Below are 21,458 nucleotides of genomic sequence, written 5' to 3' on the forward strand. Positions count from 1 at the left end.
GTGAGTGTGTGTGTGAGGGTGGGGTGCGAGTGTGTGTGTGAGGGTGGGGTGCGAGTGTGTGTGTGAGGGTGGGGGTGTGAGTGTGTGTGTGAGGGTGGGGGTGCGGGTGTGTGTGTGAGGGTGGGGGTGTGTGTGTGAGGGTGGGTGCGGGGTGCGAGTGTGTGTGTGAGGGTGGGTGTGCGAGTGTGTGTGTGAGGGTGGGGGTGGGGGTGTGTGTGTGAGGGTGGGGGTGTGAGTGTGTGTGTGAGGGTGGGGGTGTGTGTGTGAGGGTGGGGGTGGGGGTGTGTGTGTGAGGGTGGGGGTGGGGTGTGTGTGTGAGGGTGGGGGTGTGAGTGTGTGTGTGAGGGTGGGGGTGTGTGTGAGGGTGGGGGTGGGGGTGTGTGTGTGAGGGTGGGGGTGCGAGTGTGTGTGTGAGGGTGGGGGTGTGTGTGTGAGGGTGGGGGTGGGGGGTGTGTGTGAGGTGTGGGTGTGGGTGTGTGTGTGAGGGTGGGGTGCGAGTGTGTGTGTGAGGGTGGGGGTGCGGTGTGTGTGTGAGGGTGGGGGTGCGGGTGTGTGTGTGAGGGTGGGGGTGCGGGTGTGTGTGTGAGGGTGGGGGTGCGGGTGTGTGTGAGGGTGGGTGTGCGGGTGTGTGTGTGAGGGTGGGGGTGGGGGTGTGTGTGAGGGTGGGGGTGCGAGTGTGTGTGTGAGGGTGGGGGTGCGGGTGTGTGTGTGAGGGTGGGGGTGTGAGTGTGTGTGTGAGGGTGGGGGTGTGTGTGTGAGGGTGGGGGTGGGGGTGTGTGTGTGAGGGTGGGGGTGTGAGTGTGTGTGTGAGGGTGGGGGTGTGTGTGTAAGGGTGGGGGTGGGGGTGTGTGTGTGAGGGTGGGGGTGTGAGTGTGTGTGTGAGGGTGGGGGTGTGAGTGTGTGTGTGAGGGTGGGGGTGCGGGTGTGAGGGTGGGGGTGGGGGTGTGTGTGTGAGGGTGGGGGTGGGGGTGTGTGTGTGAGGGTGGGGGTGCGTGTGTGTGTGAGGGTGGGGGTGTGAGTGTGTGTGTGAGGGTGGGGGTGAGGGTGTGTGTGTGAGGGTGGGGGTGCGAGTGTGTGTGTGAGGGTGGGGGTGTGTGTGTGAGGGTGGGGGTGCGGGTGTGTGTGTGAGGGTGGGGGTGCGAGTGTGTGTGTGAGGGTGGGGGTGCGGGTGTGTGTGTGAGGGTGGGGGTGTGTGTGTGAGGGTGGGGGTGCGGGTGTGTGTGTGAGGGTGGGGGTGCGAGTGTGTGTGTGAGGGTGGGGGTGTGTGGGTGAGGGTGGGGGTGCGGGTGTGTGTGTGAGGGTGGGGGTGCGAGTGTGTGTGTGAGGGTGGGGGTGCGGGTGTGTGTGTGAGGGTGGGGGTGCGGGTGTGTGTGTGAGGGTGGGGGTGTGAGTGTGTGTGTGAGGGTGGGGGTGTGAGTGTGAGGGTGGGGGTGTGTGTGTGAGGGTGGGGGTGTGGGTGTGTGTGTGAGGGTGGGGGTGCGAGTGTGTGTGTGAGGGTGGGGGTTGAGTGTGTGTGTGAGGGTGGGGGTGTGAGTGTGTGTGTGAGGGTGGGGGTGTGAGTGTGTGTGTGAGGGTGGGGGTGCGGGTGTGTGTGTGAGGGTGGGGGTGCGAGTGTGTGTGTGAGGGTGGGGGTGTGAGTGTGTGTGTGAGGGTGGGGGTGTGAGTGTGTGTGTGAGGGTGGGGCTGTGAGTGTGTGTGTGAGGGTGGGGGTGCGGGTGTGTGTGTGAGGGTGGGGGTGCGGGTGTGTGTGTGAGGGTGGGGGTGCGGGTGTGTGTGTGAGGGTGGGGGTGTGAGTGTGTGTGTGAGGTGGGGGTGGGGGTGTGTGTGTGAGGGTGGGGGTGCGAGTGTGTGTGTGAGGGTGGGGGTGGGGGTGTGTGTGTGAGGGTGGGGGTGCGAGTGTGTGTGTGAGGGTGGGGGTGCGAGTGTGTGTGTGAGGGTGGGGGTGTGAGTGTGTGTGTGAGGGTGGGGGTGTGACTGTGTGTGTGAGGGTGGGGGTGTGGGTGTGAGGGTGGGGGTGCGGGTGTGTGTGTGAGGGTGGGGGTGCGGGTGTGTGTGTGAGGGTGGGGGTGCGGGTGTGTGTGTGAGGGTGGGGGTGCGGGTGTGTGTGTGAGGGTGGGGGTGTGGGTGTGTGTGTGAGGGTGGGGGTGTGAGTGTGTGTGTGAGGGTGGGGGTGCGGGTGTGTGTGTGAGGGTGGGGGTGCGGGTGTGTGTGTGAGGGTGGGGGTGCGAGTGTGTGTGTGAGGGTGGGGGTGGGGGTGTGTGTGTGAGGGTGGGGGTGATGGTGTGTGTGTGAGGGTGGGGGTGCGGGTGTGTGTGTGAGGGTGGGGGTGCGAGTGTGTGTGTGAGGGTGGGGGTGCGGGTGTGTGTGTGAGGGTGGGGTGTGTGTGTGTGTGTGTGTGAGGGTGGGGGTGCGGGTGTGTGTGTGAGGGTGGGGGTGTGGGTGTGTGTGTGAGGGTGGGGGTGTGGGTGTGTGTGTGAGGGTGGGGGTGCGAGTGTGTGTGTGAGGGTGGGGGTGTGTGTGTGAGGGTGGGGGTGCGGGTGTGTGTGTGAGGGTGGGGGTGCGGGTGTGTGTGTGAGGGTGGGGGTGTGAGTGTGTGTGTGAGGGTGGGGGTGTGTGTGTGAGGGTGCGGGGGGCGAGTGTGTGTGTGAGGGTGGGGGTGCGGGTGTGTGTGTGAGGGTGGGGGTGTGAGTGTGTGTGTGAGGGTGGGGGGGCGAGTGTGTGTGTGAGGGTGGGGGTGCGGGTTTGTGTGTGAGGGTGGGGGTGTGGGTGTGTGTGTGAGGGTGGGGGTGCGAGGATGTGTGTGAGGGTGGGGGTGCGAGTGTGTGTGTGAGGGTGGGGGTGCGGGTGTGTGTGTGAGGGTGGGGGTGCGAGTGTGTGTGTGAGGGTGGGGGTGCGGGTGTGTGTGTGAGGGTGGGGGTGTGAGTGTGTGTGTGAGGGTGGGGGTGTGGGTGTGTGTGTGAGGGTGGGGGTGCGGGTGTGTGTGTGAGGGTGGGGGTGCGAGTGTGTGTGTGAGGGTGGGGGTGTGGGTGTGTGTGTGAGGGTGGGGGTGTGAGTGTGTGTGTGAGGGTGGGGGTGCGGGTGGGGGTGTGAGGGTGGGGGTGTGAGTGTGTGTGTGAGGGTGGGGGTGTGGGTGTGTGTGTGAGGGTGGGGGTGCGGGTGTGTGTGTGAGGGTGGGGGTGTGAGTGTGTGTGTGAGGGTGGGGGTGTGGGTGTGTGTGTGAGGGTGGGGGTGCGGGTGTGTGTGTGAGGGTGGGGGTGCGGGTGTGTGTGTGAGGGTGGGGGTGCGGGTGTGTGTGTGAGGGTGGGGGTGTGAGTGTGTGTGTGAGGGTGGGGGTGCGAGTGTGTGTGTGAGGGTGGGGGTGCGGGTGTGTGTGTGAGGGTGGGGGTGCGAGTGTGTGTGTGAGGGTGGGGGTGTGGGTGTGTGTGTGAGGGTGGGGGTGTGAGTGTGTGTGTGAGGGTGGGGGTGTGGGTGTGTGTGTGAGGGTGGGGGTGTGAGTGTGTGTGTGAGGGTGGGGGTGCGGGGTGCGGGTGTGTGTGTGAGGGTGGGGGTGCGGGTGTGTGTGTGAGGGTGGGGGTGGGGGTGTGTGTGTGAGGGTGGGGGTGCGGGTGTGTGTGTGAGGGTGGGGGTGTGGGTGTGTGTGTGAGGGTGGGGGTGCGGGTGTGTGTGTGAGGGTGGGGGTGCGGGTGTGTGTGTGAGGGTGGGGGTGCGGGTGTGTGTGTGAGGGTGGGGGTGTGGGTGTGTGTGTGAGGGTGGGGGTGCGGGTGTGTGTGTGAGGGTGGGGGTGCGGGTGTGTGTGTGAGGGTGGGGGTGTGGGTGTGTGTGTGAGGGTGGGGGTGCGGGTGTGTGTGTGAGGGTGGGGGTGTGGGTGTGTGTGTGAGGGTGGGGGTGGGGGTGTGTGTGTGAGGGTGGGGTGTGGGTGTGTGTGTGAGGGTGGGGGTGCGGGGTGCGGGTGTGTGTGTGAGGGTGGGGGTGTGTGTGTGTGTGTGAGGGTGCGGGTGTGTGTGTGAGGGTGGGGGTGTGAGTGTGTGTGTGAGGGTGGGGGTGTGTGTGTGTGTGTGAGGGTGGGGGTGTGGGTGTGTGTGTGAGGGTGGGGGTGTGAGTGTGTGTGTGAGGGTGGGGGTGCGGGTGTGTGTGTGAGGGTGGGGGTGTGTGTGTGAGGGTGGGGGTGTGAGTGTGTGTGTGAGGGTGGGGGTGCGGGTGTGTGTGTGAGGGTGGGGGTGTGTGTGTGAGGGTGGGGGTGCGGGGTGCGAGTGTGTGTGTGAGGGTGGGGGTGTGTGTGTGTGTGTGAGGGTGGGGGTGTGAGTGTGTGTGTGTGTGTGAGGGTGGGGGTGCGAGTGTGTGTGTGAGGGTGGGGGTGTGTGTGTGTGTGTGAGGGTGGGGGTGTGTGTGTGAGGGTGGGGGTGCGGGTGTGTGTGTGAGGGTGGGGGTGCGGGTGTGTGTGTGAGGGTGGGGGTGGGGGTGTGTGTGTGAGGGTGGGGGTGTGAGTGTGTGTGTGAGGGTGGGGGTGTGTGTGTAAGGGTGGGGGTGGGGGTGTGTGTGTGAGGGTGGGGGTGTGAGTGTGTGTGTGAGGGTGGGGGTGTGAGTGTGTGTGTGAGGGTGGGGGTGCGGGTGTGAGGGTGGGGGTGGGGGTGTGTGTGTGAGGGTGGGGGTGGGGGTGTGTGTGTGAGGGTGGGGGTGCGAGTGTGTGTGTGAGGGTGGGGGTGTGAGTGTGTGTGTGAGGGTGGGGGTGCGGGTGTGTGTGTGAGGGTGGGGGTGCGAGTGTGTGTGTGAGGGTGGGGGTGTGTGTGTGAGGGTGGGGGTGCGGGTGTGTGTGTGAGGGTGGGGGTGCGAGTGTGTGTGTGAGGGTGGGGGTGCGGGTGTGTGTGTGAGGGTGGGGGTGTGTGTGTGAGGGTGGGGGTGCGGGTGTGTGTGTGAGGGTGGGGGTGCGAGTGTGTGTGTGAGGGTGGGGGTGTGTGGGTGAGGGTGGGGGTGCGGGTGTGTGTGTGAGGGTGGGGGTGCGAGTGTGTGTGTGAGGGTGGGGGTGCGGGTGTGTGTGTGAGGGTGGGGGTGCGGGTGTGTGTGTGAGGGTGGGGGTGTGAGTGTGTGTGTGAGGGTGGGGGTGTGAGTGTGAGGGTGGGGGTGTGTGTGTGAGGGTGGGGGTGTGGGTGTGTGTGTGAGGGTGGGGGTGCGAGTGTGTGTGTGAGGGTGGGGGTGTGAGTGTGTGTGTGAGGGTGGGGGTGTGAGTGTGTGTGTGAGGGTGGGGGTGCGGGTGTGTGTGTGAGGGTGGGGGTGCGAGTGTGTGTGTGAGGGTGGGGGTGTGAGTGTGTGTGTGAGGGTGGGGGTGTGAGTGTGTGTGTGAGGGTGGGGCTGTGAGTGTGTGTGTGAGGGTGGGGGTGCGGGTGTGTGTGTGAGGGTGGGGGTGCGGGTGTGTGTGTGAGGGTGGGGGTGCGGGTGTGTGTGTGAGGGTGGGGGTGTGAGTGTGTGTGTGAGGTGGGGGTGGGGGTGTGTGTGTGAGGGTGGGGGTGCGAGTGTGTGTGTGAGGGTGGGGGTGGGGGTGTGTGTGAGGGTGGGGGTGCGAGTGTGTGTGTGAGGGTGGGGGTGCGAGTGTGTGTGTGAGGGTGGGGGTGTGAGTGTGTGTGTGAGGGTGGGGGTGTGACTGTGTGTGTGAGGGTGGGGGTGTGGGTGTGAGGGTGGGGGTGCGGGTGTGTGTGTGAGGGTGGGGGTGCGGGTGTGTGTGTGAGGGTGGGGGTGCGGGTGTGTGTGTGAGGGTGGGGGTGCGGGTGTGTGTGTGAGGGTGGGGGTGTGGGTGTGTGTGTGAGGGTGGGGGTGTGAGTGTGTGTGTGAGGGTGGGGGTGCGGGTGTGTGTGTGAGGGTGGGGGTGCGGGTGTGTGTGTGAGGGTGGGGGTGCGAGTGTGTGTGTGAGGGTGGGGGTGGGGGTGTGTGTGTGAGGGTGGGGGTGATGGTGTGTGTGTGAGGGTGGGGGTGCGGGTGTGTGTGTGAGGGTGGGGGTGCGAGTGTGTGTGTGAGGGTGGGGGTGCGGGTGTGTGTGTGAGGGTGGGGGTGTGTGTGTGTGTGTGTGAGGGTGGGGGTGCGGGTGTGTGTGTGAGGGTGGGGGTGTGGGTGTGTGTGTGAGGGTGGGGGTGTGGGTGTGTGTGTGAGGGTGGGGGTGCGAGTGTGTGTGTGAGGGTGGGGGTGTGTGTGTGAGGGTGGGGGTGCGGGTGTGTGTGTGAGGGTGGGGGTGCGGGTGTGTGTGTGAGGGTGGGGGTGTGAGTGTGTGTGTGAGGGTGGGGGTGTGTGTGTGAGGGTGCGGGGGGCGAGTGTGTGTGTGAGGGTGGGGGTGCGGGTGTGTGTGTGAGGGTGGGGGTGTGAGTGTGTGTGTGAGGGTGGGGGGGCGAGTGTGTGTGTGAGGGTGGGGGTGCGGGTTTGTGTGTGAGGGTGGGGGTGTGGGTGTGTGTGTGAGGGTGGGGGTGCGAGTGTGTGTGTGAGGGTGGGGGTGCGAGTGTGTGTGTGAGGGTGGGGGTGCGGGTGTGTGTGTGAGGGTGGGGGTGCGAGTGTGTGTGTGAGGGTGGGGGTGCGGGTGTGTGTGTGAGGGTGGGGGTGTGAGTGTGTGTGTGAGGGTGGGGGTGTGGGTGTGTGTGTGAGGGTGGGGGTGCGGGTGTGTGTGTGAGGGTGGGGGTGCGAGTGTGTGTGTGAGGGTGGGGGTGTGGGTGTGTGTGTGAGGGTGGGGGTGTGAGTGTGTGTGTGAGGGTGGGGGTGCGGGTGGGGGTGTGAGGGTGGGGGTGTGAGTGTGTGTGTGAGGGTGGGGGTGTGGGTGTGTGTGTGAGGGTGGGGGTGCGGGTGTGTGTGTGAGGGTGGGGGTGTGAGTGTGTGTGTGAGGGTGGGGGTGTGGGTGTGTGTGTGAGGGTGGGGGTGCGGGTGTGTGTGTGAGGGTGGGGGTGCGGGTGTGTGTGTGAGGGTGGGGGTGCGGGTGTGTGTGTGAGGGTGGGGGTGTGAGTGTGTGTGTGAGGGTGGGGGTGCGAGTGTGTGTGTGAGGGTGGGGGTGCGGGTGTGTGTGTGAGGGTGGGGGTGCGAGTGTGTGTGTGAGGGTGGGGGTGTGGGTGTGTGTGTGAGGGTGGGGGTGTGAGTGTGTGTGTGAGGGTGGGGGTGTGGGTGTGTGTGTGAGGGTGGGGGTGTGAGTGTGTGTGTGAGGGTGGGGGTGCGGGGTGCGGGTGTGTGTGTGAGGGTGGGGGTGCGGGTGTGTGTGTGAGGGTGGGGGTGGGGGTGTGTGTGTGAGGGTGGGGGTGCGGGTGTGTGTGTGAGGGTGGGGGTGTGGGTGTGTGTGTGAGGGTGGGGGTGCGGGTGTGTGTGTGAGGGTGGGGGTGCGGGTGTGTGTGTGAGGGTGGGGGTGCGGGTGTGTGTGTGAGGGTGGGGGTGTGGGTGTGTGTGTGAGGGTGGGGGTGCGGGTGTGTGTGTGAGGGTGGGGGTGTGAGTGTGTGTGTGAGGGTGGGGGTGCGGGTGTGTGTGTGAGGGTGGGGGTGTGGGTGTGTGTGTGAGGGTGGGGGTGCGGGTGTGTGTGTGAGGGTGGGGGTGGGGGTGTGTGTGTGAGGGTGGGGTGTGGGTGTGTGTGTGAGGGTGGGGGTGGGGGTGTGTGTGTGAGGGTGGGGTGTGGGTGTGTGTGTGAGGGTGGGGGTGCGGGGTGCGGGTGTGTGTGTGAGGGTGGGGGTGTGTGTGTGTGTGTGAGGGTGCGGGTGTGTGTGTGAGGGTGGGGGTGTGAGTGTGTGTGTGAGGGTGGGGGTGTGTGTGTGTGTGTGAGGGTGGGGGTGTGGGTGTGTGTGTGAGGGTGGGGGTGTGAGTGTGTGTGTGAGGGTGGGGGTGCGGGTGTGTGTGTGAGGGTGGGGGTGTGTGTGTGAGGGTGGGGGTGTGAGTGTGTGTGTGAGGGTGGGGGTGCGGGTGTGTGTGTGAGGGTGGGGGTGTGTGTGTGAGGGTGGGGGTGCGGGGTGCGAGTGTGTGTGTGAGGGTGGGGGTGTGTGTGTGTGTGTGAGGGTGGGGGTGTGAGTGTGTGTGTGTGTGTGAGGGTGGGGGTGCGAGTGTGTGTGTGAGGGTGGGGGTGTGTGTGTGTGTGTGAGGGTGGGGGTGTGTGTGTGAGGGTGGGGGTGCGGGTGTGTGTGTGAGGGTGGGGGTGCGGGTGTGTGTGTGAGGGTGGGGGTGTGGGTGTGTGTGTGAGGGTGGGGGTGCGGGTGTGTGTGTGAGGGTGGGGTGCGAGTGTGTGTGTGAGGGTGGGGGTGTGGGTGTGTGTGTGAGGGTGGGGTTGTGGGTGTGTGTGTGAGGGTGGGGGTGCGGGTGTGTGTGTGAGGGTGGGGGTGCGGGTGTGTGTGTGAGGGTGGGGGTGCGGGTGTGTGTGTGAGGGTGGGGGTGTGAGTGTGTGTGTGAGGGTGGGGGTGTGGGTGTGTGTGTGAGGGTGGGGGTGCGGGTGTGTGTGTGAGGGTGGGGGTGCGGGTGTGTGTGTGAGGGTGGGGGTGTGGGTGTGTGTGTGAGGGTGGGGGTGCGGGTGTGTGTGTGAGGGTGGGGGTGCGGGTGTGTGTGTGGGTGTGTGTGTGCGTGTTTGTGGGTAGTCGGAGTACCTCAAAGACAATGGCTTCACCCTTCCCAATATTTAAGTGGAAGAAGTAAGCTTTTAGAACCATTAAATTGACATGTTGCAGAAAGAGACTATTTGGCCCATCGAGTCTGCACTGACTCTCTCAAAGAACATCCCAACCGGGTCCTCCCTTCAGCCCCATCCCCCTAATCCCATTTATCATGCCAGTCCACCTATCCTGCACATCTTTGAACTGTAGGAGGAATCCAAAGTACCAGAGAAAACCCACGCCGACACAGGGAGAACATGCAAACTCCATACAGGCAATGATCCGAGGCCGGTATTAAATCCAGCTCCTTGGTGCTTTGAGGCAGCAATGCAATGCATTGTGGCACCCAGATGAACAGTCTGACAAGTTCAAGACAGTTGAGGGGTTAAGAGATGGTGGTGAGTTTGAGCTGGGTGTCATCAATGTATACATGGAAACCTGGAGTTGTGTTTTCAGATGCTGTCACCTCAGGGGCAGCATCGAGATGAGAAATAGCAGAGGGTCATGGATAAGTTCTTGGCGACACGGTGCAAAAATGGGGAGAGAACTATTGCACTGATTATTTGACTACGATTAGATCAGGATGGAACCAGGTGAGAGCAATCCCATGCTGTTAGACAATTGTAGAAATGCTTCGGAGGAGAATCATGTGGCCAACTGTGTCAAAGACCGTAGATTGCTTGACAAGGGTGAGGAGGCAAACCTGTCTTTATCACAGTTACATTTGCTGAGACCAGACTTTGCACTCTGGAAGGAACAGACTCCTGACAGAAGGCACTGAAACATGGAATTCCCAGAAAGTTAGGTATGATTTTGGGAAGTGACAACAAGTTCATGGACTTTGGAGAGGGAGGGAATTGGAAATAGGGTGGTAGTTTGCAGGGATGGAGGGGTCAAGAGATGGTCTTTTGAAGAGTGAGATGATGACAGCTGATTTGAAGGGGAGAGGGGCAGACAGAAGAGAGAGCCACTAATGATAGAATGTGACATGGAAGTCAGAAAATGAAGCTGGGTAGTTAATAGTTTAGTGTGAGTAGTCAAGAGAGCGGGTTTCAGACATGAGTTGAACTTGGAGAGGGCAAGAGAGGAAATATGAAAGAAAGTGGAGAAGGAAACACAGACTAGGAGATCCTCAGTATGAGAAAAAATACGTTTTGACAGGATCAGAAGAACAATATTAACTCCAGCATACTGTGGTGATAATAGTGGACATATATTTCATTCATCTGTATTAAATCCACCCCTTTCCATCTTAAAGGTGGCCATGAGTCATAATTAATAGCCCACTCAAAGGTGTGGGCAGAGGAATAAAATACAAAGCTGTTTGGCTTCATTCGTTACTGTAACCACCAATAATATCGGGTCTCACATTATTGATGCTTTGAAAACAGAATATGTCTGAAATGCACAGATTGATTAACATCTAAACGAGGAAAGGACAGGTTCATTTGTGGGTGCGTCTCTTCATTGCATACTGACTCACCTTTATCATTCCTGAAGCTGTTCAAAATAAAAATTAATAATTTGTCCCAGCCTCAACCCACTTACCCTGGAATCTTGGACAGATGTGTAAGTAATAATGATTCAGTTTTACTTGTGAATGAATGCACACTGTGGTTAGTTAGGATTATTGTGGCGATAAATATTTCAATTCAACAATTCAACTCCATAGTGGCTCTGGATACTGGTGCAAACCCTGTTGTATAAGATCTCTGCCATTTCTGAGTGATTCCATTTGCCTTGTCTTCCCACTACAAATAATCATCACCAGGGGGCAGAATCAGTGATAGGGGCTCCCTGTGCAAGAGGTAGCTCAAGGAGGAGTTGGAATATAAATGGAAGTTGGTATCTCCAGGGGGATAGCAGTACCAACCTCTAAATGGGTGAACGTGGGCCCTGAAGTGAGGTCTGTTCCAGAGTGCCTGGGATTTTGAGGAAGAGTATTATTTTCTTAATCTTTAGTGATTTGCCCCATTACACAGGGGGGCAGGATGCTTGCCAGCTTCTTGCGAATTAGCTGATGTCCCATTGATGCTACAAACTCTGGTTGGCATGTAAGCCCTCTGATACCTGGTCCATTGAAAATATCCATACAATCCTCAATTATCATGCCCATATTGGACAAATGGCCCTTATCCATTAAAGTCACCGATACATGTACATTATATAATGCACAAAGAATCTCGGGAGTTCCTTTGGGAGTTCATCATGCAGCTTTCCTTTCTTAGCCTGCCACTACCGATCTCTCCCATTTGGCTTGATTAAAATTGATTAAAATTGTCTGCATGCATTTCCATGCAGTAGAATAACTCTACTTCAGTAAAATGTCCCTATGGTTGCATAACTGAAGCCTGGAGTTGGGCTGAAGGTCTGCAGATAAAGATCTGCACCCCAAATTCTGAAGTTTCACATCACCAGGTTAAAGTCCAACAGGTTTATTTGGTAGCAAAAGCCACTAGCTTTTGGAGCGCTGGCTGCCCCTTCATCAGGTGAGTGGGAGTTCTAATCACAAACAGGGCATATAAAGACTCAATCTCAATTTACAGAATAATGATTGGAATGTGATTCTTTACAACTAATCAAATCTTAAAGATACAGGCAAGGTGAGTGGAGAGAGGGTTAAGCACAAGTTAAAGAGATGTGTATTGTCTCCAGACAGGACAGTTAGTGAGATTTGGCAAGTCCAGGCAAGTCATGGGGGTTACAGATAGTGTGACATGAACCCAAGATCCTGGTTGAGACTGTCCTCATGTGTGCGGAACTTGGCTATTAGTCTCTGCTCAGCGACTGTGCACTGTCATGTGTCATGAAGGCCGCCTTGGAGAACGCTTACCCGAAGATCAGAGGCCGAATGCCTGTGATGGCTGAAGTGTTCCCCAACAGGAAGAGAGCAGTCTTGCCTGGTGATTGTCAAGCGGTGTTCATTCATTCATTGTTGTAGCGTCTGCATGGTCTCCCCAATGTACCATGCCTTGAGACATCCTTTCCTGCAGCGTATCAGGTAGACAATGTTGGCTGAGTTGTAAGAATATGTACCATGTACCTGGTGGATGAACAGCCATGGGGACCAAATTTGCATCTCAATATGCCAACATCTTCATGCTCAGGTTCGAGCAAGACTTCTTCATCACATAGGATATTCAACTGATGCTATACACTAGACACATTGATGACATTTTCTTCCTTTGGACTCATGGTGAGCAATCACTGAAAGAACTATATGATGACATCAACAAGTTCCATCCCACCATCAGACTCACCATGGATACTCTCCAGAATTGGTTGCATCCTGGACACATGCATCTCCATTAAGGATGGTCTCCTCAGCACTTCATTGTACCGCAAGCCCACAGATATCCTCACAATGCTCCACTTCTCCAGCTTCCACCCTAAACACGTTAAAGAAGCCATCCCCAACGGACAAACCCTCTGTATACACAGGATCTGCTCAGATGAGGAGGATTGCAACAGACACTGAAAGATGCCATCATAAGAACAGGATATGGTGCTCGACTCATCGATCAACAGTTCCAATGTGCCATAGAGAAAAACCGCACCGACCGCCTCAGAATACAAACACGGGACATGGCGGACAGAGTACCCTTCGTCGTCCAGTACTTCCCTGGAGCGGAGAAGCTATGAAATCTCTTCTGGAGCCTTCAACATGTCATTGATGATGATGAACATTTCGCCAAGGTCATTCCCATGCCCCACATCTTACCTTCAAACAGCCACACAACCTCAAACAGACCACTGTCCGCAGCAAACTACCCAGCCTTCAGGAGAACAGTGACCACGATACCACACAACTCTGCCACAGCAACCTCTGCAAGACATGCCAGATCATCAACATAGACGCCATCATCTCACGTGAGAACACCATCCACCAGGTACATGGTACATACTCTTGCAACTCGGCCATTGTTTGCCTGGACTTGCAAAATCTCACTAACTGTCCTGTTTGGAGACAATACGCATTTCTTTAACTTGTGCTTAACGCTCTCTCCACTCACATTGTCTGTACCTTTAAGACTTGATTAGCTGTAAAGATTCGCATTCCAACCATTATTTTGTAAATTGAGTTTGTGTCTTTATATACCCTGTTTGTGATTAGAACTCCCACTGACCTGACAAAGGGGCAGCCTGCGCTCCGAAAGCTAGTGGCCTGTGCTACCAAATAAACCTGTTGGACTTTAACCTGTTGTGAGACTTCTTACTGTGTTTACCCCAGTCCTACGCTGGCATCTCCACAACTTCTGAGACAGGCTGTAGAACCAGTCATTTATTGAAATGGTGGTACTTGCTTCAGGAAAGGGAAGAACATGGAATTGCAGTTTGGAATTGTATATCTGGACTTGGTTGACTGTTTTCCCATTGGAGGACAGATGTGCCAGTCGCATGGCTGGCTCCTGCTTCCCCATCCACTGGTTATAGTGGGCAAATTGCTAGCAGACTAACTGAATGATGGGGACAGTACATGGACTTACTTTTTGATATATACCTCATGTGCAGGCTGCAGATTCTGCTAATGCACCTTTTTTACTTGATTCTTTATGGGATGTGGGCGTTCACTAGCTGGACTAGCATTTATCGCCCCTCGCTAATTGTCCTTGAATTGAGTGACTAGGCCATTTCAGAGGGCTGGTTAAGGGCCAATCACATTATTGCAGACTTGTCACATGTAAGCCAGGCCAGCTAAAGAGAGCAGATTTCCTTCTCAACCGCGTGTTCCCCAACCAGAACCACTGCTTGCTGAGGTCTAGGGGTGAGGTGCTCATGTCAGGCACCCCTGACCTATACGAGAAAGCCGATACGATCTAAGGAGATTCACCAAAGATGCCAAAAGACAGTACCGGACCAGGCTAGAGTCTCAGGTTAACCACACAGATCCCTGCCGACTATGGCAAGGTCTGCAAGACATGACAGGCTACAATATGAAGGCATTTAAACTCGCCTGCTCCAACGCACCCTCCCTAATGAGCTCAATTTTATTCTATGTCTGTTTTGAGCAAGAGGTCTGCAAGAGCATGCCTTCCACCCTGGAAGCCCTGGATGAACTTGTATCTAGGGTTACCTTTGCAGATGTCAGAGCAGTCTTCTCGAAGGTCAACCCACGGAAAGCAACTGGCCCAGATGAGGTACCCAGACGAGCACTCAGATTCTGTGCGGGTCAGCTGGCGGGGTTATTTGCAGATATCTTCAACCTCTCTTTACAACAATCTGAGATCCCTATCTGCTTCAAGAAGATGACCATTATCCCGATACCTAAGAAAAACCAAGCAACAAGTCTTAATGACTATCGGCCAGTAGCTCTGACATCCATCAAAAGGTTAGTCATGGCATGAATCAATTCCAGCCTCCCGGACTATCTGGATCCAGTACAGTTTACCTACCGCCGCAACAGGTCCACAGCAGACCCCATCTCCCTGGCCATGCACTCAACCCACGGACAAAGGCACCTATGTCAGACTGTTATTTATTCTCAATAGCACAGCCTTCAGCACTATTATTCCCACAAAACTCATCTCCAGACTCCGTGGCCTGGGCCTCGGCTCCTCCCTCAGCAACTGGATCCGAAACTTCCTAACTTATAGATCACAATCAGTAAGGACAGCTAACAACACCTCCACGATCATCCTCAACACCGGTGCCCCACAAGGCTGTGTTCTCAGCACCCTACTATACTCCTTATATCCCTGTGGCCAAATTCCTCTCCAAATCAATTTTCAAGCTGACAACACCACCGTAGTGGGACAGATCTCAAACAATGATGAGACAGAGTACAGGAATGAGATAGAGAATCTGGTGAACTGGTGCAGTAACAATAATCTCTCCCTCAATGTCAACAAAATGAAGGAGATTGTCATCGACTTTAGGAAGTGTAGAGGAGAACATGCCCCTGTCTACATCAACAGGGATGAAGTAGAAAGGGTCGAGAGTTCCAAGTTTTTCGGTGTCCAGGTCACCAACAACCTGTCCTGGTTATCCCCATGCCAGCAGTATAGTTAACAAAGTCCACCAATGCCTCTACTTTTTCAGAAGACTAAGGAAATTTGGCATGTCAGCTACAAATCTCACCAACTTTTACAGATGCACCACAGAAAGCTGGTTGTATCACAACTTGGTAGGGCTGCTGCTCTGCCCAAGACCACAAGGAACTACAAAAGGTCGTGAATGTAGCTCAATCCATCACGCAAATCAGCCTCCAATCCATTGACTCTATCTACACTTCCCACTGCCTTGGCAAATCAGCCAGCATAATTAAGGACTCCACACACCCCGGACATTCTCTCTTCTACCTTCCGTCAGGAAAAAGATACAAATATCTAAGGTCATGTACCAACTGACTCAAGAACAGCTTCTTCCCTGCTGCCGTCAGACATTTGAATGGACCTACCTTGCATTAAGTTGCTATTTCTCTAAACCCTAACTATGACTGTAACTACATTCTGCACTCTCGTTTCCTTCTCTATGAATGGTATGTTTTGTCTGTATAGCATGCAAGAAACAATACTTTCCGCTATATTCTAACACATGTGGCAATAATCAATCAAATCAGGATATTGGTGAACCAGATTGATTTGTAACATTGATCAAGAATAGTTGTCATGGCAATCATCACTGATGTGAAACTTTATATTCCAGATTTATTAATTGGATTCATATTTTATCAGCTGCCGTGGTGGGGTTTAAACTCATGTGCCCAGATCATTGGCGTGGGCATCTGAATCATTAATCCAGTGACATTTCCACTTTGTTACCATCTGCTCTATATACCGTGACGGGTATTAATGCAATCCGTATCCTTACAAGTACGGGTGCAACCTGTATCTTGACAGGTATTGGTGCGCTCCTAGGTACTGCTATAAATATTAACACAATCTTAGGCACCTCATAGTATTGACACACTTCCATGGCACTTGCAAATATGGATAGACCTCCAGAAACATTTTGATCTAATATACAAAATTGCATCAATTGTCCAAGTAAAGGAATGCGATTGCAGTAAAATGTGTTCATATTTGCAGTAAGTGTTCATGATTAAAAAGTATATAGAAACATGACAATATAGAACAGAGAAGCCTTGAGATGCTGTGCTTAATGTTAGTGATGGATAGTTGGGTAGATGGAAATAAGATGATCCAAGGATCCCTGGGTCCCCCTTCTGGCACCTAGGTCATTTCCCAGGGGACTCAGCTTGCAATGCTGTGCTGCTTGCTGCATTTATATCACCCTTCCAAGTTGAATATGGACCGATGACCTTTTGGATTTAATGCCTATTTGTCCATGACTCTGAAGTTTAGAAAAGGTCAAATTATTCTCAGTAATTTTACTATTCAGAGTGTTAAATTAAAGGGAATTTAACAAGCATAGCAAAATGGCAGTGTTTTTGTTGAGCTGCTTGTCGAGAATATTTATCTATCTGGTATGACTGAGGAAGAATTGTTGAAACAGGAATGTATAACTACTATGAAGCTTTTCTATCAGGAATAGAAAGTAGATGGTTAAAGTCTTTTCTATTATCATTCCTTTGTGCAGCAAAACATATTTTGCTAACCTTTTAAAGAAGTTTGTTATAAATCAATGCAGGGATGATCAAGGTTGGGAAGTGGAGTCCTCTGCCCCTGAACTATCTCACTGAAGCACCAGATGCAACAGTAGCTGACATGTTACAAGATGTCCATCATGTTGTGACACTGAAAATCCAATTACAAAGGTGGGTGCTTTCTGAACATCTGTCATGTCATTTGCCACGATCAATGGTACAATGTGAAATTATTTTACAAAGATACAGAGATTCTGGGAATTTGGAATTCAATTAATTTTCCTGGTTTTTATCCCCCTCCCAAACAAGAAAAGAAGCAGCAGTTTTAATATGAGCTCAGGAGTGCAGAGAATCTCACTAACATAAAATGAAAAGGTTTAAAAAACAAAGTATAATGCAAATTGGCAGCTTGTGTCTGCCTCGTACTGCCTTAGGCAAGTTTTGTAAATTGTGAAAGACTGTGGAAAAAGTATTTGTTCTGCATCTCTGGGCTAACAGCTTGGTGTGGGTGAGGATTTGTTGTCTTTTCAAAAATCCTTTCTGTTTTACTTTTCACAGCTGCGCAAAGTTTGAGGACCTTCCGGCAGAGCAATGGAATCATGCCACTGTCAGGAATGCACTGAAGGAGCTGCTCAAAGAGATGAACCAGAGTACGCTGGCCAAAGAATGCCCTCTCTCCCAGGTTGACTATCCCCTTTAAACCATCCATATATTTGTTAGACACAATCATTGATGCTTCTAATTCATATCCCAACAGAAGATACAGTGCCCATTGGAAACTAAATGTGGAATAAAAATGCTGGAAATACTTATCAGGTCAGGCAGCATCTGTGAAGCAAAAGACACTGAGCTAACATTTGAAATTGATGTTGCATCAGAATTGGAAGATGTTAGAGATGAACAGAGAGTCTGTAAAAAAGCAGCAGAAAAAGAGAGATATTCTGTGATAGAGCGGAAGGCTGGAGTGATTAAATGGATGAATAGAGTGATTTTTTTAAACATAGAACATAGAACACTACAGCACAAACAGGCCCTTCGGCCCACAAGTTGCGCTGATCATATCTCTACCTACCAGGCCTATCTATAACCCTCAATCCCATTAAATCCCATGTACTCATCCAGAAGTCTCTTAAAAGACCCCACCGAGTTCGCCTCCACCACCACCGACGGCAGCCGATTCCACTCAGCCACCATCCTCTGAACAAAAAAGTAATTCATGGAACGTGGGCATCACTGGCTAAACCAGCATTAATTGCCCATCCTTAATTGTGCTGGAGAAGATGGTGGTGAGCTGCCATCTTGAACCTCTGCAGTCCTTGTGGTGTATGTACACCCACAGTGCTGTTTTGCAGTGTGTTACAAATCTTGACCCAGCGAAACTGAAAGAATAAATATATTTATATTAATGCGCCTAGTTTGGGGGCGTTTAAGAGATCCGTGGATAGGTTTATGGATGGAAAGGGTTTGGTTTAGGTTAGAGGGTCATTGTTTTTTAACTGGTCGGCGCAACATCGTGGGCCGAAGGGCCTGTTCTGCGCTGTAATGTTCTATGTTCTATGTTCTATTTCCAAGTTAGGATGGTGAGAGGCTTGGAGGGAAGCTTCCAGGTGGTGGTATTCACATGTATCTGCTGCCTTCTCTTTCTATATGGTATTGGCACTGGGTTTGGAAGATGCTGTCTAAGGTGTGCTGGCACTTCCCTGCAATGTGTCTTGTAACTGCTGTTACTGTGTACGGAGGGAATGAATGTTTGTGGATGGGTTGCCAATCAAGTGGGCTGCTTTTAACTTGATGGTGTTGAGCTTCTTGAATGTTGTTGGAGCTGCATTCATCCAGGCAAGTGGAGAATATTCCATCACATTCCTGCCTTGTCTTGTAGATTGTGGGCAGGCGGGAGATGAGTTACTCGCCACAGGATTCCTAGACTCTGGCCGATCCCTGTTCAGTTTCTGGTCAATGATTCCTCCCCTAGGATGTTGATAGTGGGTGATTCAGTGATGATAATGCCATTGAATGACAAGGGGCAATGGTTAGATTCTCCCTGGAGTGGTTATTGCCTGGCAGTTGTGTGATGTGAATGCTACTTGCCACTTTTCAGCCCAAGCTTGAATATGGTCCAGATATGCTGTGTTTGAAAATGGACTGCTTCTGTAACTGAGTATAAAAACAAATGATAAGTCTAGAGGATTGATATATTTGTAACAGCAGCTGTTGCAACATTATTTATCTGGCATGTGCATTTCATTCTGCCTGTTTCAGCAGCAGTGTTTTAATCAGAAATCTCCAGCTATCAGGCAGGGCTAGAGTTTTATAACTTGGTGAAAAATGCACTCAAGGGGTGGAATTTAATGCAGATGATGAGGTTCTCACATGCCACCTGGAGCTTTGGTAAGAAACCCATGTCATGTTTCTTTTCAGGAAGACCTGTTGCATTAAGTGCCCCTTAACTGGGCAGCAGTGGAAGTCTTCCCTGGGATTAAGGACCCAAGGCATGTGGTGGCAGGATAAAACCCTCAAGTGGGCATTAATTGCCCAATTATGGGTCTTAATGGCAGGAAGGCTGTCCAGGAGCTATCCCATCCTGGACTTGATCAGGAAGGTGGTGGGACACCCACCCTCTTGCCTGATTAAATGCCTCCAGCAAGAGATCATTAAATTCCACCCAAAGAATAGATAGGAGTTTTAGAGACGTGATCACATCTAAGATGCAGGCAGAAAGGTGGGTGACCACGAGAAGGGCAGGCAGTCAGTGCAGGAATCCATTGTGGTCATCCCCCTCTCTAACAAGCATACTATTTTGGATACTGTTGGGGGGATGCCTATCAGGAGATAACAGCAGCAGCAGCCAGAGCAGTGGCACTGCAGCTGGCTCTATTGTTAAGCAAGGAGGGACAATGAACACTAGAGCAATAGCTATAGGGGATTCTATTAGTTCAGGGTGCAGAGAGGCATTTCTGTCTCTCTAGGATGGTATGTTGCCTCCCTGGTGCCAGGGTCCAGGATGTCTCTGAATGGGCAGGAGAGGAGGTGAACAGCCAAAGGTCATGGTACATATTGATACTAATGACATAGATAGAAAGAGTGATGAGGTCCTGAACTAGAAAGTTAAAAAGCAGGATCTCTGGGGTTGTAATCTCAGGATTACTCCCTGTGCCATTTGCCAGTGAGGCTAAGAATAGGAAGATAGTGCAGCTCAACATATGGCTAAACAGCTGAGGGAGGACCTCAGATGTTTGGACCCTGGCGTTTCTTCCGGGGCAGGTGGGACCTGTACAAAAAAGATGGGTTGCATCTAAACTGGAAGGGCATAAATATTCTGGCCGGGAGATTTGCTAGTGTCACAAAGGAGGATTTAAACTAGTTTGGCTAGGCACTGGGAACCAAAGCAAATGTGAATTAACTGAAGGAGAACCAGAGAGTAGAGCCAGTAGGACTCAGAGAAAGAGCAGACAGGGTTTGGTTGCTAATCAAAGAGGGTCTTAAGTGTATTTGTTTCAATGCAGGAAGTGTAATAGGTAAGGCAGATGAACTTAGAGCTCACATTAGTACTTGGAACTAATGCTATGGTTTCATCCCCAATACGGGGGGCCTATTGTGCAAACCTTTGCCTCCCCATATGAATTTTTATAAAATAGATTTTTTCTGCATCTCTCAGCAAAATGCTGAGTTCTCCTTCAATTCTGCACCTAAGAGTTACCCATTCTTCAGGTATGACCAAAGCAGTGAAGTCCAGACATTATGTATGGCAGATGGTGATCCACCTTAAGTGTACAGATTGGTTTAACTTCAGCATTGAAATAATGCCATTGAAACCACATTGGCTGAATTTCACCAGATTATTCAATCATAATGGCATCAGATTTAAAACCCATCCAGTGAGACGGATGCCACTTTCTTGCAGGAGTGTCACCTCCTCCCAGCCCCATTCCCTGCCCAGACCAAATACAATATAATGCTCATTCAGATCAATTCTTAAGTTTGTCATTTCTTTGTCCTTTGTTCTTTGAATTGATTCTGGGTGAAGAAATAATTAGGAAATGCCATTTATAAGTCACCCGCAATTCCTGAATTGGGCAAACAGCATTGATCCAATTTCAACTTTGAAACTCATGTGTTAATTAGCAAATCAGTGATCATCTCTTGCTGTTGTTTAATATTTTTCTAATTAACACAAGAGTTTCAAAGTTGAAATTGGATCAATGCTCTTTGCTCGACTCAGGAATTGCAGGGCCTTATGTGCTTAAGAATTGATTTGAATGAGCATTATATTGTGAGGAGGGATTTGGAATGTTGGTCATAAGCTGGGTCTGCTGAGATTCTGTCTTGTTTAGATTGTCCCTTTAAATTCTTTCATTTTCTGCATGCCTCCCTAAATCAAGAGGATATGTTGGGGGGGGTGGCGGGGTGGGTTTCAGGTTTCTATTGAGGAATTCTTTCCGTCAGCACCCTAAAAGGCTGAGCTAGAACTTGCATTGATTGAGGCCTGCTGTAAATTTATTTGAGATCCTCTGAAGACCCCAAACCTTTTTGGAATGAGGGAATTGATCACGGAAGGAATACATTATGATCGTTTCTTTCACCTGTGGGTTCTGGACATCACTGGCAAGGGCAGCATTTATTGCTCATTCCTGATTGCTCTTGGTGATCGAGTGTTGAACTGAGCTCTTGGACTGCTGCAGATTGTGTGGTGTAGGCACATCTACAGTACTTTTAAAGAGTTCCAGGATTTTTAACCAGCAACAATACATTTCCAATCCAGGACGGAGGAGACTTGGAGGAAACTGTAGATGATGTTCCCATGTGCTTGGTATCCTTGTCCTTGTAGGTGGTACAAGTTATGGATTTGGAAGGTGCTGCTGAAGAACCCTTGGTGAATTGCTGCAGTGGTGCTTCTGCATTGCAGGAAGGAAATGTTTAAATTGGTGAATGGGCTGCCAATCACTGATATCCAAGCAAATTGAGCATATTCCATCACACTTCTGACTCATGCATTGTAGTTGGTGGAAAGGCTTTGGGGAGTCAGGAGGTTAGTAATGCACTAGAGCCTGTGACCTGATTGTAAAGGAGAGGTGGTTAGATTCCTTATTGTTGGAGATGGTCAGTATCTGGTACTTGTGTGGCACAAATAATTTGTCACTTATCCACCCAAATCAGAATGTGGCCTATCTTTTGCTGAACAGCAGCACTGTGGCATAGTGGTTAGCAACACTGTCTCACAGTGCCAGGGACCTGGGTTCAATTCCAACTTTGGATGACTGTAAGTGTAGAATTTGCACATTCTCCCTGTGTCTGTGTGGGTTTTCTCCAGGTGTTCTGGTTTCCTCTCA

The 21,458-nt window shown here is 52.8% G+C and overlaps 1 protein-coding gene across 2 annotated transcripts in view; it reads left to right on the top strand.

Moving 5' to 3' along the window:
- Nucleotides 1-21,458, top strand: part of satb2 (SATB homeobox 2) — a 243,207-nt gene that overhangs the window by 61,092 nt on the left and 160,657 nt on the right. For both annotated transcript variants that reach the window (XM_080198766.1, XM_080198767.1), the window contains exons 4-5: nt 16,176-16,302; nt 16,690-16,813. In XM_080198766.1, the coding sequence (XP_080054892.1) occupies nt 16,176-16,302; nt 16,690-16,813 (251 nt within the window). The remainder of the gene's footprint in view (nt 1-16,175; nt 16,303-16,689; nt 16,814-21,458) is intronic.

The sequence above is a fragment of the Carcharhinus amblyrhynchos genome, chromosome 11 (genome assembly GCF_965287045.1).
Source record: "Carcharhinus amblyrhynchos chromosome 11, sCarAmb.v2.hapA, whole genome shotgun sequence".
Taxonomy (NCBI): domain Eukaryota; kingdom Metazoa; phylum Chordata; class Chondrichthyes; order Carcharhiniformes; family Carcharhinidae; genus Carcharhinus; species Carcharhinus amblyrhynchos.